Source organism: Heptranchias perlo, chromosome 25 (genome assembly GCF_035084215.1).
Source record: "Heptranchias perlo isolate sHepPer1 chromosome 25, sHepPer1.hap1, whole genome shotgun sequence".
Classification (NCBI taxonomy): Eukaryota; Metazoa; Chordata; class Chondrichthyes; order Hexanchiformes; family Hexanchidae; genus Heptranchias; species Heptranchias perlo.
In genome coordinates, this window is record NC_090349.1 from 20,151,007 (window position 1) to 20,167,931 (window position 16,925).

The following is a 16,925-nucleotide window of genomic DNA, read 5'->3' on the forward strand; positions in this document are numbered from 1 at the left end:
TTGAAGACTATTTATCTTTTAATTCAAATGGCTTTTAATGAATAGGATTATGTCCATGTGTTAGTGTACATTCATTTAGAGATTACTATCAACAACAAGTTCTCGCATGGCATTGCTCACAGGTAGTCTGGGACCTAGAAGACTATTTCTCATGATAAACATGGTCTTCCTGTAGCTGAAATGTGACAGCCTATTACTGTACAGAGCAAATGTACAAATACATAACTGAAACTATTACATCCCTTACTGCTACTGAAAAACACAGTGCGATACAGAAGTAATAATTGCACTATTATTTACCTAATACATTACAAAACTTTACTCAGATGCAAGTAACTTTTTTTCTCCCTCCTTTAAATTTAAAAAATATTTTTGCCATACCCCCACAGTGAATTTATAGAATCTACTTTAGATGCGAATGCTTTATTTATATATTTTTCCCTCTCCTTCTCCAAAGCCTTCCTTTTTCTCAGTTATTTAAATGTTTTACATGAAATTACATTAAAATTACAATACAGAAAGAGGCCATTTGTTCCAACTTGTCTGCGAACAGTGTTTGTCCTTCACACAAGCAGTATCTTAATCCAATGTGCCTGCCCTGTTCCCATATCCATTTATTCCCTTACCCTTCAACCTCCTATCTAACCTATTCTTAAAGGTTGACATGGTCTCTGCTTCAATAACTCTGATAGTGCAATCACAGCCTCACAATCTTCAGTTTAAAAAAGTTTCTGCTCCTTCCCATAGTGGATTTGTAACTCTTGCTGAAGCTGTCATTAATTCAGCACTGCCCAGGGTTACATTTCCCACCTTCACATCTCCATGGCCCTTAAGCAGGTGGCTGCTCACCATGCTTCAAGCTCAGCATCAAAGTGCCTCATAAACAATCTCTTCTGGGACAAGGACAAACATCAGAGCCATGAAAAACCCTTATGCCAAACAGCACCATTAATGTGGAAATTTTGTTCAATGTCTTAAAATGTACAAAATGCTAGAAAATGAAATTTTTGTATTTTTAATTTTTCTGCCATTTGGGCTTCGCAGTTGTTATTTGTAATAACTTGTTCTCACAATGCACTCTTGGTATTGTGCGGAGTGTCTATTGACACCACTGTGTCGGCCAATGAGTTGGACACGGGGCGGGACTTATGGCAGGACTTACAAGCAAACAATGCAAACAGCAAAGCAAGCAAAGTCTGTTTACACAGCAAAGAAAGCAAAGTCTATTTACAGAGTCTATTCACAGAGTCTATTGAAAAAAAGTCTCTACAAACTGCGGCAAACAGAACTCATGACCAAAACTATACCAACTTCTCCCGATAAAAGTAATGTGATTTCTCCAGCAAAATGCAGAGTGAAGGATAGTTACATAATACAAATTGATTATTTCTCCAGCAAAATGAAATGAGTGGAGGATAGTTACATATTACAAATTGATTATTTCTCCAGCAAAATGAAATGAGTGGAGGATAGCTACATAATACAAATTGATTATTTCTCCAGCAAATTGAAATGAGTGGAGGATAGTTACATAATACAAATTGATTATTTCTCCAGCAAAATGAAATGAGTGGAGGATAGTTACATAATACAAGTTGATTATTTCTCCAGCAAAATGAATTGTCTGGAGGATTGTTATATAATACAAATTATGTGAGTAAAATCAATCCCGGTCACTTGCAGCAATGCGGTCTCCAGGTGTGATTGACGGGGGAATTACCGAATCATCTCCATTCTGGCCGGGTATGGTGGTGTCATTATGTGCAGCCGGTATTGTGATTCCACGGGAGCAGAGTCAAAACAAAACTCCCGTGATGCACCTCTTTCAGACGCACAGCATTTGTTCACAGCAGCAGAACCAACACACAGGTGAAATTTCCTACTCAAAACCCGGACAGAGCATAGGCCAACACAGGGAAAACTTCTTTGCATTGATTTCAAACATTAAATGATCCATTCTATCGGTACATTTCGTAATTCTTCTTTGAGAATTGTATAACTTTTATGTATTTGTTATGTTATAAATGTTATTTCTCGCTGCATACACGGGTCTGAGTGAAGAAGGCGAAAGCAGATCCAAAACATTGTGAAGTTATTATTTGAGAGATTTGATTAGTCAGTTTTGTCATACAGTCACAGAGTTTAAAATTACTTAATTCACATTATCTGATGATTGAAAATTTTTCCAGCACTAAATTGCTACTTTCCTGTTATTTATGTTGCTTAATTCAAATCACTGGATAATTCAATTTTTTAGTGCAAACACAACTTTGAAGTAGGAGTCGGCTGCACTTCCTTCTTCATGAATGGTAGCTTTGAACAAAAAAGGATTGCTATGTTTTCTACTCATCATTTGTTGGTATGTTTAATACTTTTGATTTGTTTACATTTAGTTGATCAGATGTTTGGTAACTGAAATAAATGGTTATTTGAACCAATCACATTTGTTTTGCCTTTTGCTCGTCTGACACTCTGAGGTGTCACATCTCGGAGGCCACACTCTCAGGATGTGCCCGAGATATAAAACTTTCAATTATATAGGTGGATATTGTTGATAATGTAAATATCGTAAAGGTTGGTATGTCCCTACTGTTTTGCACCAACAAAATGAATAAATTAACTGGAGTAATCGTCATTCACTGTGCTACTTTATCCTTTTCTGTGGATGTGATGATTTCCTGCCTCTAGTACCCAACCATGAGCCTATTCAAAAGTAACGATCCCCATCAGCAAAAATGCCTGCATCTGAGTGAGATTCATACTATAAGAAGTGCATTGGGTTTTCTTTCCATTTACATTGAGAGAGGTAAAGATTGTTTATATCATTTAATAGGAATTCCAAAAATCATTCATAAATTATCATGTTAAAGTCTTTAAGATCAATTAAATAAAATATATGGGCCTGATATTACCAGGGAGACGGGATGGCAGCGGGGGGGGGGGGTGGGGTGGATGACTGGGTGCGTGGGTAACCCGCCCAGTGAAATCCGTCCGTTCCCCACGCGATCGCAGGTAAATTGATGCCACTTAACGTGGCTTCCGGATTTCCCGTCGGAAACCTGCGCAGCGGGCAGACTGCGCACCCGCATCAAAGGCTGTCAGCTGGAGGAGCTCTATTTAAAGAGGCAGTCCTTCAATGCTCCTCCTGCAGCAAACAACCAAAAGTGCAGCATGGAGCAGACCAGGGGAAAGGCTGCTCCCAGGTTTAATGATGCCTCACTCCAGGTCCTACTGGATGGGGTGAGGAGGAGGAGGGCGATCTTCTGCCCGGCAGATGGGAGGAAGTGGCCTGTCTCTGCCACCAAGAAGGCCTGGCTCGTGATGGCAGAGGAGGTCAGCAGCAGCAGCAACGTCTCCCGCACCTGCATCCAAGGCAGGAAGCGCTTCAATGACCTAACTAGGTCAGCCAAAGTGAGTACACTTACTCATTCTCCTACACTCCGTCTTCCACATCACCGCCCCCACTCCACAACTCATTCTGTACATGTCAACACTACTCTATCACATCACTCTTCACACTCACTCAAACCTCATCATCAACTTACCTGCACTGACTCACCTCCCCAGTACTCATCCCACCAAGGTGATGGAACAGGTGCCACGCGCACTCTCCACAATCGCGCAGAGGATGGAGGAGTCCAACTTCTGCAGGAGTGGAATGGAGGCACAGATACAGGAGGGGATCTCCGAGATACTGTCACAGGGACGTGAGGGATCTTTGAGATAATGTCGCGGGTAAGTGCGGGAATGTCTGCGATGGAGGGAGGGCTAGCCTCCATGGAGCTTCAAGCACGGCTCACCAATGAGTCCAATGAGGCCCTAATGACAGCCCTTCGGACTCAGGGTGAACAACTTTCTGCCGCCTTAAACAGGCAGGCAGATAAACTAGCACTGGCCTTACAAGGCTTCACACATGCCCTCCAAATTGTCGTCCAGCAAGATGGTAGGAGTGATGTGGGCCTGGCCCAGGAGAGGGATGATGGCGAAAGGGGACAAGGAAGTGGGGACGCCACTCAAAGCACTCCCACGTCTCACCCGTTGCCCCCCTCTCAACCAGTACCCGCAATGCTGCCTCCTCTCCAGGTGGCCGAGTCTGCCCCTGCACAGGTGCAGGTGGAGCAGTCTTTGGAGGGGCCCTCATAGGCACCAAAACCCAGAGGGCGTAGGCCCAAAGCATCTAATTGGTCAGGGCATGAACAAGGGGAACCTGCCACTACCTCTACTGCAGCCACAGGGGAAGCACCACGTAGAAGCAGTCGGAAGCATAAGGCAAAGGTTTTGTGAGCACAAAGGGGATGCACAAGGGTGTTTGATGGTTAGTCATGTTTTTTATTTATATTTGATTTTTGTTAATGGTACATTAAATATTATTATTGTCAACACTACTGCCACGCCTTGGCCATTCTTGACTGGTTTGTGCAATAAGTCCCTTTCATGAGGTTTACCATGAACACCCACACTTGATGCCACCCATTGGGTCACCCTACAGTGGGTGTATGTGTAGTTGCATGACTATTTTGTGCAGGTGCCTGTGGCGCAGCACTGTGTTGTGAAGCTCCACGTGGCGGAGGTGGACGGCGCGCCTTGTGAGGCTGGTGATGTTGCTCATCCTCGGATGAAGTGATGAATGCAGCTATGGCATCCCCCCCCCATCCTGATGGTGTGAGTTTGAGGGTGTCTGCAAAGTCAGTAAATGTGTTTGCACAGAAGAGTTTTGGGTATAAATTAATAATTTTGAGTGGAAAGACAAAGGTGTTGCAGCCAAAACTTTGTCTGAAGTGACAGAGTGCCCTGCTGCAATAAATGAGGTTCCCCCCAACCTGTCAAATAATCCTTTGCATCTCCCACTGGCTGCTGACTGAAAAACGTCTGCTCCAACAGGGAGTGTTTCCCACAGCAGAGGAAACACGCTGAGGATACTTCAAAATTGCACCCTTGCCAAAATCTCCAGTCAATGAGGTCTGTCAAGTACCTTAACTAGGTAAGTATGTATTTAAATTATCATCCCGCCGGCATTAATTGCCAGCAGGAGTCCCGCATGCGGGAGCTGCGCACCCACCCAAACACGTCATTGGGGAACCCGGAAGTGAGCGGGAAACCCGCTCAGGGCTTCCGCCATTTTAGGAGCCCCCCCCGCCTCCAACGCACCCGCTTGGCCATCCAAAAATCAGCCCCATGATTTTGTGTCCTGTTATTTCACACTGATGATGACAAAACTGAAGGGTTACAGAGTACTGTATATTATCTGTGGTTTGCCCTTAATCTAAAATTTTCAAATTATTTTGCAATGTGTCATTATTTGTAATTTATCAGTCTCACAAGCATGATCATTACTCATGATGAATTCCTAAATTATCTTAAGACTCTCTTATCACCAAGGAATTTTGTTAGCAGTATTTCATAGCAATATCAGCTGATGGCAGTTTATGTCAGCCAGAAGTGACTGCACAAAGGTGAATGACTTCTGCGTTTATTTGCAGATGGTTGTGTTAGTTTTTCCTAATGGGTGGGACTGTCTCTTTGGTTGTTTCATCTGGCAGCCTAATGGGGAAGGAGAAGCTTGTGCTATCATAGGCTGTCCAGTGGAATTATTTGCCATGGCAATCTAATGGTGGTATACACTCAATCCATGGTGGTCTATGGTTGCATGCGTCCAGATCTTTGGTAATCTACAGCAGTGTGTCTGAAGGTCTGAGTCAGTGGTGGTTAAGGGAAATGTGGGAAAGTTTACATATGAACGTCCTTATTCCAAATTTGCATTCAGAAGGTCCACAATTAAACTCTCTAAATTCATCACTTTGAAAGTTATCTTACTCTACCTAAATCACAGTGCTTCAGCTCCAGATTGTATTATAGGCTGTGAAGAATATAAGAGTCATAAGAGCTGATCCAATGAAAAAAGTAGACACAACAGTGACAGAACTGAAAGGATTTTCTGGATAAATCTTGTTTAATATTTAGATCATCTTCAATCAGTACATCTGGTGTTCATAATGGTAAAGATGTTGTGAAGGTCAGTGTTTACTGACTCTTGTTTCATCCCGTCTCCATCTGGAAACAGCTTATTTTTAAAATGTTTTTTGCAATTCCTAACTGATAATCTATTAATAGGTATTACTTATATTATGGCCATTCAAATAGTGATCTTATGGAAAAACAAGGAATTCTGTGAAGGTGTATAATTTTTAATGCCTAAAAGTTAACATTTAAACTTGATCTCGTTTCATTATATGTAAGTAATCCACACAATTCTCCATTATCTGGGCATGTATTACTTATATGCAGGGATAGATAAATTACCATAGAAACCGAAGTAACATGAACAAACTGATATAATAATTGTTACTGAGAGTAATATTTTGTCTGCCACCAGAAATTAATGACACTTGACATTTACTGGCACTTAACATTTGCTAATTAGTCCGTTTGTAGGCCAGCGTTGCATGATCAAATAAGCTATTACTTTCCAAAAGGATCTACATTGGAACAAATTCTTAGGTTCTCAATAAAAATATTTACACAATGGACATACAAAAATATTAGTTTTACTCTTGGGGTTGTTTTTCTTGTCGATGTTTCTGAATTTTCTGCATTCATTTTATTTGAGCACTAAGAATCAACTTTCTCATTGTGTGGAAGGGGTCTCATGGGAAATACTGTTTTGGTGTATTTTTTTGCATGCACAATAAATTCAATCCACCTGCCCCCTCCTATCTCCCCTTTTCCCATCTCCACTCTGCTCTCCCCTCTACACTGCTGCATCCAGCCTCCTTTTCCCTCTTCACCTTGTATCTCTCCCGTCAGTAAGAGCGGTCAGGCAGTGGAAACACTATGGGTAGAGTTAAGGAACAGCAAAGGATATAAGACTCTGGTAGGAGTTGTCTACAGACCTCCTGCTAGTAGTGATATAGTGGGTGAATGTATACATAGGGAGGTCAGAGAAGCATGTAGCAAAAATGATGTGGTTATAATTGGAGATTTTAATTTTCACCTAGACAGGGATAAGCAGTGCAGCTCAAGTAGTAAAAGCAATGAATTTCTAGAATGTATTTGGGACAGTTTTCTAGAACAATGGGGTCAATTTTCGGATGGCCGAGCGGGTGCGTTCGAGGTGGGGTGGTTCCTAAAATTGGGGAATCCCGGATTGGGTCCGGAGCCCGGCTTCAACCCGCCCACTTCCGGGTTCCCCAATGACGCGAATCGGTGTGCAAGCAGCCCCCGCATGTGGGACTTCCATCGACAATTAAAGCCAGCGGGATGACAGCTTAGATCGTTAGGGAGGTACTTGAGGTCGTTGACAGACCTCATTGGGAAGAGATTTCAGCAGGGATGTGATTTTGGACTCTCCTCAGCGTATTTCCCATGCTGTGGGAAACACTCCCTGTTGTTGCAGACGTGTTTCAGTCAGCAGCCATTGGGAGATGCAGAGGATTCCTTGACAGTTGGGGGGAATACCTCACTCATTGCGGCAGGGCACTCTGTCACCTCAGACAAAGTTTTGCCTGCCACACCGTTGTCTCCACACTCAAAATTATTAGATCATACTCTAAACTCTGCTGTCCAAACACATTTACCTACTTTGTGAACCCCCTCACCCCATCCAGTAATACCTGGAGTGAGGCATCATTAAACCTGGGAGCAGCCTTCCCCTGGGTTGCTCCATGCTGTAATTTTGCCTATTTTCTGCAGCATCAGTCAGTGGAGGACTGCCCCTTTAAATAGCGCTCCTCCAGCTGACAGCCTATGATGCGGGAGCACAGTCCGCCGCTGCGCAGCTTTCCAGCGGGAAACCAGGAAGCCAAGGTAAGTGGCTTCAATTTACTTACGATCGCGTGCCAAACCCACCGATTTTACTGGGCGTGTTACCCACGTGCCCAGTCAACCACCCCGCTGCCAACTCACCTTCCTCCTAATATCGGGCCCTTTATGTTTTAGAACCGAAAAGGGAACAGGCCCTACTGGATTCAGTGATGACTAATAAAGCAGAATTAAAATATAGTGATCATTTGATAATAGGTTTGTGAGGGAGAGTCACAAGCCAGGGTTTTAAATGTAAGTATGTTGACGGATAAACCTACAAACAATGGGAAGTATTCAAAAAGTATTTGTTAAGACACAAAACCAGTACATACATCTAAGAGGCAAAGGCTCCACTTGTGTAGTTAAACAGCTATGGTCAACAAATGCGGAGACGGTTTCAAGTTAAAAGAAAAGGCTTATACAAATGCAAGGAAAAGTGAAAATCCAGCAGACTGGGAGAGCTGTATAAAGCAACAAAGCAAGTAATAAGAGGTGCCAAAAGAGAATCTGAAAAAAATCTTGCAAGGAATATCAAAGTTAACAGCAACAGTTTTTATAAATATATTAAGAAAAAGAGTGGAATGTCAGCCCATTAAAGACAGATGTAGGCAAGACTATTCTGGACAATAACAAAATGACAGTCTTTTTAAATGAGTACTTTCTATCTATTTTCGCAGTGGAGGAAGAGGACAAAATACCAGTGGTGCAAGGTAACCTAAACATACATCAAGGGGAGGATTTTATATAAGTAAAAATATGGTAATGGAGAAATAATAGGACTTAAGATAGACAAATCTCAAGGACTTGATGGTTTCCACCCTAGAGTATTAAAAGAAATAGATGGGGAAATTGCAAATGTCTCAATCATAATTTTCCAATTTTTCAAAGCTGTCTAGATTCAGGAATTGTGTCCTTGGATTGGAAAATTGCAAATATCACTTAACTATTTAAGAAGGGAGGGAGAAACCAGGTAACTACAGACCTATCAGTTTAACATCATTTGTGGGGAAGTTGCTGGAATCTATAATCAGAGACAGTGTGACTTGGACTAGTATGAGCTGATCAAAGAGAGTCAGCATGGATTTATGAAGAGTTGGTCATATCTGACTAATCTAGTTGAATGGTGAGGAGATCACTAGCATGGTAGATAGGGGAGTGTCTATGGATGCTGTCAAAATGGACATGCAAAAGGCATTTGACAAGGTTCCGCACAAAAAATTAACAAAAATGAAAGCACACAGAATGGGTCGGTAATTAGTTGAGAGGTAGAAGGCAGAGAGTAGGGAGATGTGGCAAGTGGTGTTCACCAGGGATCTGTACAGGGGTCTCAGATTTTCACCATATTATTGACTTGGATGAAAGAATAGAGAGTTGTATATCCAAGTTTGCAAATGAGACTAAGTTAGGAGGCACAGTAAGTCATGTTGATGGGAGCAGGAAGTTACACAAGGACACAGACAAAGCGAGTGGACAAAACTATGGCGGATGGAATTCAATGTGAAGAAGTGTGGATCTGAAAAAAACAAATCAGAATATTTTCTTAAAGGTGAGACACTAGGATCTGTGGAGAAGCAAAGATATGTAGGTGTCCACGTACACTAAATTCTAGTGCACAGATGCAAAAATAATCAAAACGGTTCATGGAATGTTGGTCTTTCTCTCAAGGGGGCTAGAATACAAAAATTAGGAATTGTGTTCGAGTTGTGAAAATATTACACACATAGTAGATATTCTATTGGTTTAATAGCATCCACATACAGTACCTAATGTGCAACATAAACATTCACTTTGGTAACATTTTTTGTAGAGTGGGGTTTACCAGTGGAAGTAAGTGCTGTACCTTGATTTAATGTGTTGAATACTATCGTGTGCAGAGCATCTAGTCAGCGGGGGCAAGTGTTGAGTACAGGCTAATATTCTGGCTTGAGGGGGGGACATTTCCAAACACTGTTGACAGGACAGTTTGCCGTTTTGAAGTGAAGAGTGTGCAGAAATGCCTTGTCCTTCGCAGCTTGCCGTACTGCGACCCGCGCGTGGTTGTGGGAGGTGATTTTCGCGTGTGCACGGACGGTTGGTGCCGGCGGCTCGCGGCTGGTCTGACGGTTACCGAGTGCTCGAGACACGGGGAGAGCGGCCCGGCGGGATGTCCCGGCTCATTGTGAAGAACCTCCCGAGCGGGGTGGGTCCTCTCAGCTCAGCTCAGCTCAGGCCGGGCGACACGGGCTCACTTTTAGCGCCAGTGACTGAGCGTTGCAGCAGGTGGTCGGCAGGGAGCGATGGCGCCGGGGGGGGGGAACCGATGAGACTTTGGTTCCAGGGCCCCCATTAGGACAATGAAACCGCGAAGGGTCCGAGCCGCACAGCCCAGGCCAAGCGACCGATGTCGGGCTGGGCTGCCCTGCCCCGGTGGGGTGGGTGTTGAGCCCGGCCCGGCGGGGTTGGGTGTTGAGGTTTTGTAGTAATGTAACTTATATTCAGTTCCTAATTCCACACTTCTTGCATGCGCAATATGCGTACCCTAAAACTGAAGAAAAACATTTTTTTAGCCCTTACTGGAAGGAATTAAATATACAGTGTACTTTGCAGAGTTAAAAAATCTGCAAGGTATGAACTGCAGTATTCCCATGTTATAGCACCCCGCACTTGCTTTCCACAACTCGCTGTGTTGAAGGACCAAGATGTGGAGATGCCGGTGATGGACTGGGGTTGACAATTGTAAACAATTTTACAACACCAAGTTATAGTCCAACAAATTTATTTTAAATTCCACAAGCTTTCGGAGGCTTCCTCCTTCCTCAGGTGAATGGTGTGGAAAACCATTTCCACACCATTCACCTGAGGAAGGAGGAAGCCTCCGAAAGCTTGTGGAATTTAAAATAAATTTGTTGGACTATAACTTGGTGTTGTAAAATTGTTTACAATTGAAGGACCAAGTGCGAGTTCCTGTCCGAGTGCTGCTGGTTCATTGTGTCATGTTGTTCTAACTCTGCAATGTGCTTAAATTGGTGGTGTCAGTGGGGCAGCCCAAGTGAAACTTGTGGTGATCCAAATGCGATCTAGAACTTGCCCAATGGGTAATTGTGACTGTAAGCCTACATTTTACTATTTTGTGCCATAGCTCATTAGCGTATTATTGGTGGTGACCAGTGGGGTACCGCAAGGATCAGTGCTTGGGCCCCAGCTATTCACAATATTTTTCAATGATTTGGATGATGGAATCAGATCTAATATTTCCAAGTTTGCTGACAACACAAAACTAGGTGGGATTGTGAATTGTGAGGAGGATGCAAAGAGGCTTCAAGGCAATCAAGTTGAGTGAGTGGGCAAATATATGGCAGATGCAGTATAATGTTGATAAATGTGAAGTTATCCACTTCAGAAGGAAAAACAGAAAGGTAGAGTATTATTTAAATGGTGATAGATTGAGAAATGTTGATGTACAAAGGAACCTGGATGTCCTTATACACCAGTCACTGAAATCAAACATGCAGGTGCAGCAAGCAGTCAGGAAGGCAAATGGTATGTTGGCCTTCATTGCAAGAGGATTTGAGTATAGGAGCAAGGATGTCTTACTGCAGTTATACAGGGCCTTAGTAGACCACACCTGGAGTATTATGTGCAGTTTTGGTCTCCTTACCTAAGAAAGGCTATACTTGCCATAGAGGGAGTGCAGTGAAGGTTCACCAGACTGATTCCTGGGATGGCAGGACTGTCGTGTGAGGAGAGATTGGGTCGACTAGGCCTGTATTCACTCGAGTTTAGAAGAATGAGAGGGGATCTCATTGAAACGTATAAAATTCTGACAGGGCTAGACAGACTGGATGCAGGAAAGATGTTTCCCCTGGCTGGGGGGGGAGGGGGGGTCTAGAACGAGGGATCACAGTCCCAGGATATGGGATAGGACATTTAGGACGGAAATTAGAAATTTCTTCACTGAGGGTGGTGAACCTGTGGAATTCTCTACCACAGAAGGCTGTGGAGGCCAAGTCACTAAATATATTTAAGAAGGCGATAGATAGATTTCTAGACCAGAAGGCATCAAGGGGTATGGGGCGATAGAGTGGGAATATGGTATTGAGATAGAGGATCAGCCATGATCATATTGAATGGCGGAGCAGGCTCGAAGGGTTGAATGGCATATTCTTGCTCCTATTTTCTCTGTTTCTATAGTGTTGAATGTAATATGCAATAGTAAAAGCTTAAATCCATGTTAACCTTCATTCCAGTGAAAACAGATTGAGCTTCCTTATTCTTTTGACTCTAATCTAAATCCTGGAACCATTTTGTTACGCCTTTGAATCCTTTTATTAGTAAATAGTGTAATCACAAGAGAATGTAACTTTTGATGTGTGATCTCATCAGAGTTTTATTTAATCTAAGGATACTGTGCACAGTTCCAGTCTCCATATTATAAAAAGGATATAGAGGAACTGGAGAAGGTGCAAAAAAGATTTACAGGGATGATACCCGAACTGAGAGGATATACTTAAGAGGTTGAACAGGCTGGGGCTCTTTTCTCGAGAAAAGAGAAGGCTGAGAGGTGACCTGATCTAGATTATGAAAGGGTTTGATAGGGTAGATGTAGAGAAAATGTTTCCACTTGTGGTGGAGTCCAAAAAACTAGGGGCTATAAATATAAGATAGTCACCAAAATATTCATTAGGGAATTCAGGAGGAACTTCCTTACCCAGTGAGTGAGAAGAATGTGAAACTCGCTATCGCAAGGAGTAGTTGAGGCGAATAGCATTGATGCATTTAAGGGAAAGCTAGAGTATCAGTATGCAAAGGTACACCTTAACTTGAACCTTGGTTGTTTATATGTTGATACTTTTCCATTTTCCAGATGAAAGACGAACGTTTTAAAACTCTGTTTGGCGCCTTTGGAACATTAACAGACTGTATACTAAAGTTCACAAAGGATGGAAAATTTCGAAAATTTGGGTTTGTTGGCTTCAAAATGGAAGAAGAAGCACAAGCTGCTTTAAAACACTTCAATAAGAGCTACATAGACACTTCCAGAATTGCTGTAAGTATTATTAGGCAGTATCAATTTATTTTAAAGGCTATATTCTACCATAAAAATGATTCATTGGATGTTGTAGTTTTACTGGTTCGATATCTCATAAGGCCTCTCAATCCTTGATGAAGGTGTTTATGGTGCAGTGTTGCTGAAGATACACTGCTGTGGAAGTGGATATTCACAAACTGTATTACAAAAACATACTAGTATAATGCAATCCTGATAAATACCAGCAATGTGCCAGCAGATCACAACATTTTTCTCACCACAGTTGATCTGCATTTTTAATATACTTGCTTTTTAGTTGGTATGTTACTTGGTTTGACTTATTTTTCTTCAAGATTCATTTAGAGAAAGAATTCTTTGTTTACTATTGAATCAGTTTCACATTTTAAAACACGAGATTTCTTTTTCTCTTAAGTTTGATTTGTTGTGTTGACCCCCTTCATATGTAGTAACATTCATACAACAACTTACATTTATGTAGAAATATGACACCATTGGTGCATTTTGTCCATAGTTATGCACTACGTGACTTCGCTTAAAAAAAGCTTCTTTGAAAAGATGTACCATCCTCAAAATGCCGTACACCACTGCATGCTGGGAATTTGGCTGTGTTTATCTAGCTCTGCTTGAATTATGAAGAAGTCATCATTCAAGCTGTTCACTAACAGCATCTGAGGAAAAACAGTGAAACACTTAACATGTAATTAATCAACATCACAATCACAATCTATTCAGGACATCTTAGCTTCGATAGCCCTGTCAAAGTCCCCTCTCCCCTCCCCCCCCTCCTGCACCCTATTTTCAGTGGCCTATATTAGTATGATAGAGGCTGCTGTACATAGTTTTGATGAAAAATAGTGTTTTTCTAAAAGAGTTATGTATGTGAGATCTTCTGCTAAAACCCTCATCCATGCTTTTGTCATCTCCAGACTCAATTATTCCAATGCCCTCATGGTTGGCCTCCCATCTTCCACCCTCTGTAAAATTTAGCGAATCAAAAACTCTCCTACCTGTATCCTATCCCACACCTGGCCGTGTTCACTCATCATCCCACCCTTGCTGCCCTCTGGTGCCTCTTGGTCCTTCAACTCAAATTTAAAATTTTTATAAGAGAACACAAGAAATAGGAGCAGGAGTAGGCCGTATGGCCCCTCGAGTCTGCTCCGCCATTCAGTAAGATCATGCCTGATCTTCAACCTCAACTCCACTTTCCCGCCCGATCCCCCATATACCTTGATTCCCTTAGATTCCAAAAAGCTATCGATCTCAGCCTTGAATATGCTCAGCGACTGAGCATCTACAGCCCTCTGGGGTAGAGAATTCCAAGGATTCACAATCCTCAGTGAAGAAATTCCTCTCCATCTCAGTCTTAAATGGCCAACCTCTTATCCTGAGTCTATGCCCCCTAGTTCTAGACTCTCCAGTTAGGGGAAACAGCCTGTCAGCATCTACCCTGTCAAACCCTCTTAGAATTTTATATGTTTCAATGAGGTCACCTCTCATTCTTCTAAACTCCAGATAGTATAGGCCCAATCAACTCAATCTCTCCTCATAGGACAACCCTCTCATCCCAGGAATCAATTTAGTGAACCTTCGGCAAGTATATCCTTCCTTAGATAAGGAGACCAAAACTGTACGCAGTACTCCAGGTGTGGTCTCACGAAGGCCCTATACAATTGTAGCAAGACTTCATTACTCTTGTGTTTAAATCGCTTCATGATCTTGCACCTCCCATCTCTGTAACTTTGTCCAGCCCTACAACCCCCCCCAACCCCATAACTCTCCATCTCTCTGACTCTGGCCTCTTGTACATTCTCACCCCATTCTTTGCCCCATTATTGGTGGGCATGGCTTCGACCACCTCGGCTACTTGAAGAATACGACACCAACAAAGGCTTCAGCAAGAACTAAAACTGCACTGTGGGAAGCAAGATGGAGATAAAGATATATTTTAATCATGTAAACAAGTTTTTTTTATATAAAGGTTTCAGGGAAGGAGGGGGAAGAATAAACAAACAAAGAGCTTGCATGTTAAATATTGCAAATTCACCATGGGATGTAAATAATTGGGAATAAAAGTTTTGGGGAGACTAGGAGAAACAGTTATTTTCATTTTAAGCAAGTGTGATGAAATGGTAGGCAAACAGTATTTCAAATCTCTGAGGCCTGTATCTTTTATTACCATTAATTAAGATGTGCAATATTTTCATCTCGAATAAGGCAGTTATATTATCTTGTCGCATGGGACCTCGGTAAGTTTCATTACAAGTCCTGGACTACTTGTGAGTTACACTGAGGGCTATCTACTGGTCTTTATTTAATGTTTTGCCTGTATATGTGAAATTCTTTGTTTAGTGAGTAGTTTGTGGCTTTCTGATTGGAGGTCCAGAACAAATGGCAGGGTAGAATCAAACTGTTACAGAGAGATCCTTTTTTCTGTGAACAATGTAATGTTTGGAAATTCTTCATCACAAACACACAAAGGTGGGGCAGAGTATTATTTCTTGTGTCCCTGTTTCCCCAAGTGAGGGGGCGTCCCTGTTTCCCCAAGTGAGGGGGCGCCCATGTATCTTTTGGACAAAAACAGAAGTCGTGCATAACTATGTTTTGATTGAAGTTTGTACGAACTTTGTTTTTCATAATGTATTTACACAAACTGTTGAATTAATGAGCTTTGAAGAGATGGAACAGATAACACCATAACGTCCTATTACAAGACCTCGGTTAGACCTCATCGAGAATACTATGTCCAGTTCTGGTCCTGTCACATAGTGGGAGATATAGAGTCCATGGAAAGGATTCAGAGGATGCATGCTAGATTAAAACCTACACTGTTTTACTCCTTTGTATTTAAAAAAAGCATAAGCTTCAGGGTGGTTTGACTAAAGTATTTAAAATGACAAAGGGACTAGACAGTATCCATGTGGATAGATTATTTCAATTTGATAGATTGGGGGGAACGATGGGACATGCATATAAATTACGTAATCATAGAACAAGATTAGATATGGGGGTTTTTTTCTTTTCGCTGAAGGTCGTAGACCTTTGGAATAAGATATAAACTTTTACTAAGAGTGCAGACTTGCTCCAGATGTTCAAAAGAATGGTGGAAGAGCTCCTGGCGGAAGCTGATATCAAGGTGAACAAAAGGTAGGTGGGATGTTGGGTGTTGTACCTTGTTGTCACTGTTATCTCTCCAAACCTGTTTTTGATTGCCTTTGGCGATTGGAATTCCTTTTTCCCTGAAATTGGCCGAAGGTTTTTAAAAAAAAATTTTTTTTTTGCTTCTCCCAGAAGATTCCATGGTTGTTGGGTGGATAAGGAGCATTGAAGGTCATGAGTCTTAGTTGCAACATGACTGAATGCGGTAGGCTGGATGGGCCTGCTGGTCTTTTTCTGTCCCTCTTTTATATGTTTGTAATTCCAATGTATTAAAAGCAAGGAAAGTCTAGTAGTATGTTTTTGTTCAAAGTACTCCCCTTTTTATAGAACAAAATTATAGTGTCACCTTAAATTACTTAGAATGATGTTAAAAGAATCTTACATTTCCTTGCCGATGTGGAGACCCATGAGAAGAGTTTCTCTCCCTGCCAAAGAGGATGTCCTGCTGTGACTTCAAACAGGCCTGAGCCACTCAGAAACCCTCAACCTCAGTAAACCACTCCTACCTTCTATACAAACTTTGGACAGTCGTACTCACCCTACACTTCCTTTCCCTTTTTAAGGCAATTGCTCAGTACAAAAGAAAACACAGTACTTTTTCTTTCATAGTATCCTGTATGAAAGAAGTAATTATAAAAATTAATTAAGAAAGAAGAATAATTACATAAATTCTGTTAATTGGCTACCCAGTTTGTCATATATGGGACATGGGGTTGTATGTCTGGTTGTGCACACATGGTGGGGGCAGGCATTATATACTTGTGGAATGTGTTCTTGAAGCAAACAGATGGGAGCTCTGCCAGAATTTTTTACATACCATTTGTAACTTCAGTGGGAATGTGGCCTCTGCTAGGTTTCAAACTTGCTGTCAACGGGTGTGACGGTAACGTTTTACTCCTATAACTTTGAGCTAACACTGATAGATGTACTGTGTATT

At 42.0% G+C, this 16,925-nt stretch overlaps 1 protein-coding gene across 2 annotated transcripts in view; it reads left to right on the forward strand.

Annotated features, from left to right (window-relative positions):
- The first annotated feature begins 9,841 nt into the window (after positions 1–9,841).
- Positions 9,842–16,925, forward strand: part of rbm19 (RNA binding motif protein 19) — a 243,022-nt gene continuing 235,938 nt past the window's right edge. For both annotated transcript variants that reach the window (XM_068005707.1, XM_068005708.1), the window contains exons 1-2: positions 9,842–9,979; positions 12,644–12,826. In XM_068005707.1, the coding sequence (XP_067861808.1) occupies positions 9,944–9,979; positions 12,644–12,826 (219 nt within the window). In that variant the 5' untranslated portion in view covers positions 9,842–9,943. The remainder of the gene's footprint in view (positions 9,980–12,643; positions 12,827–16,925) is intronic.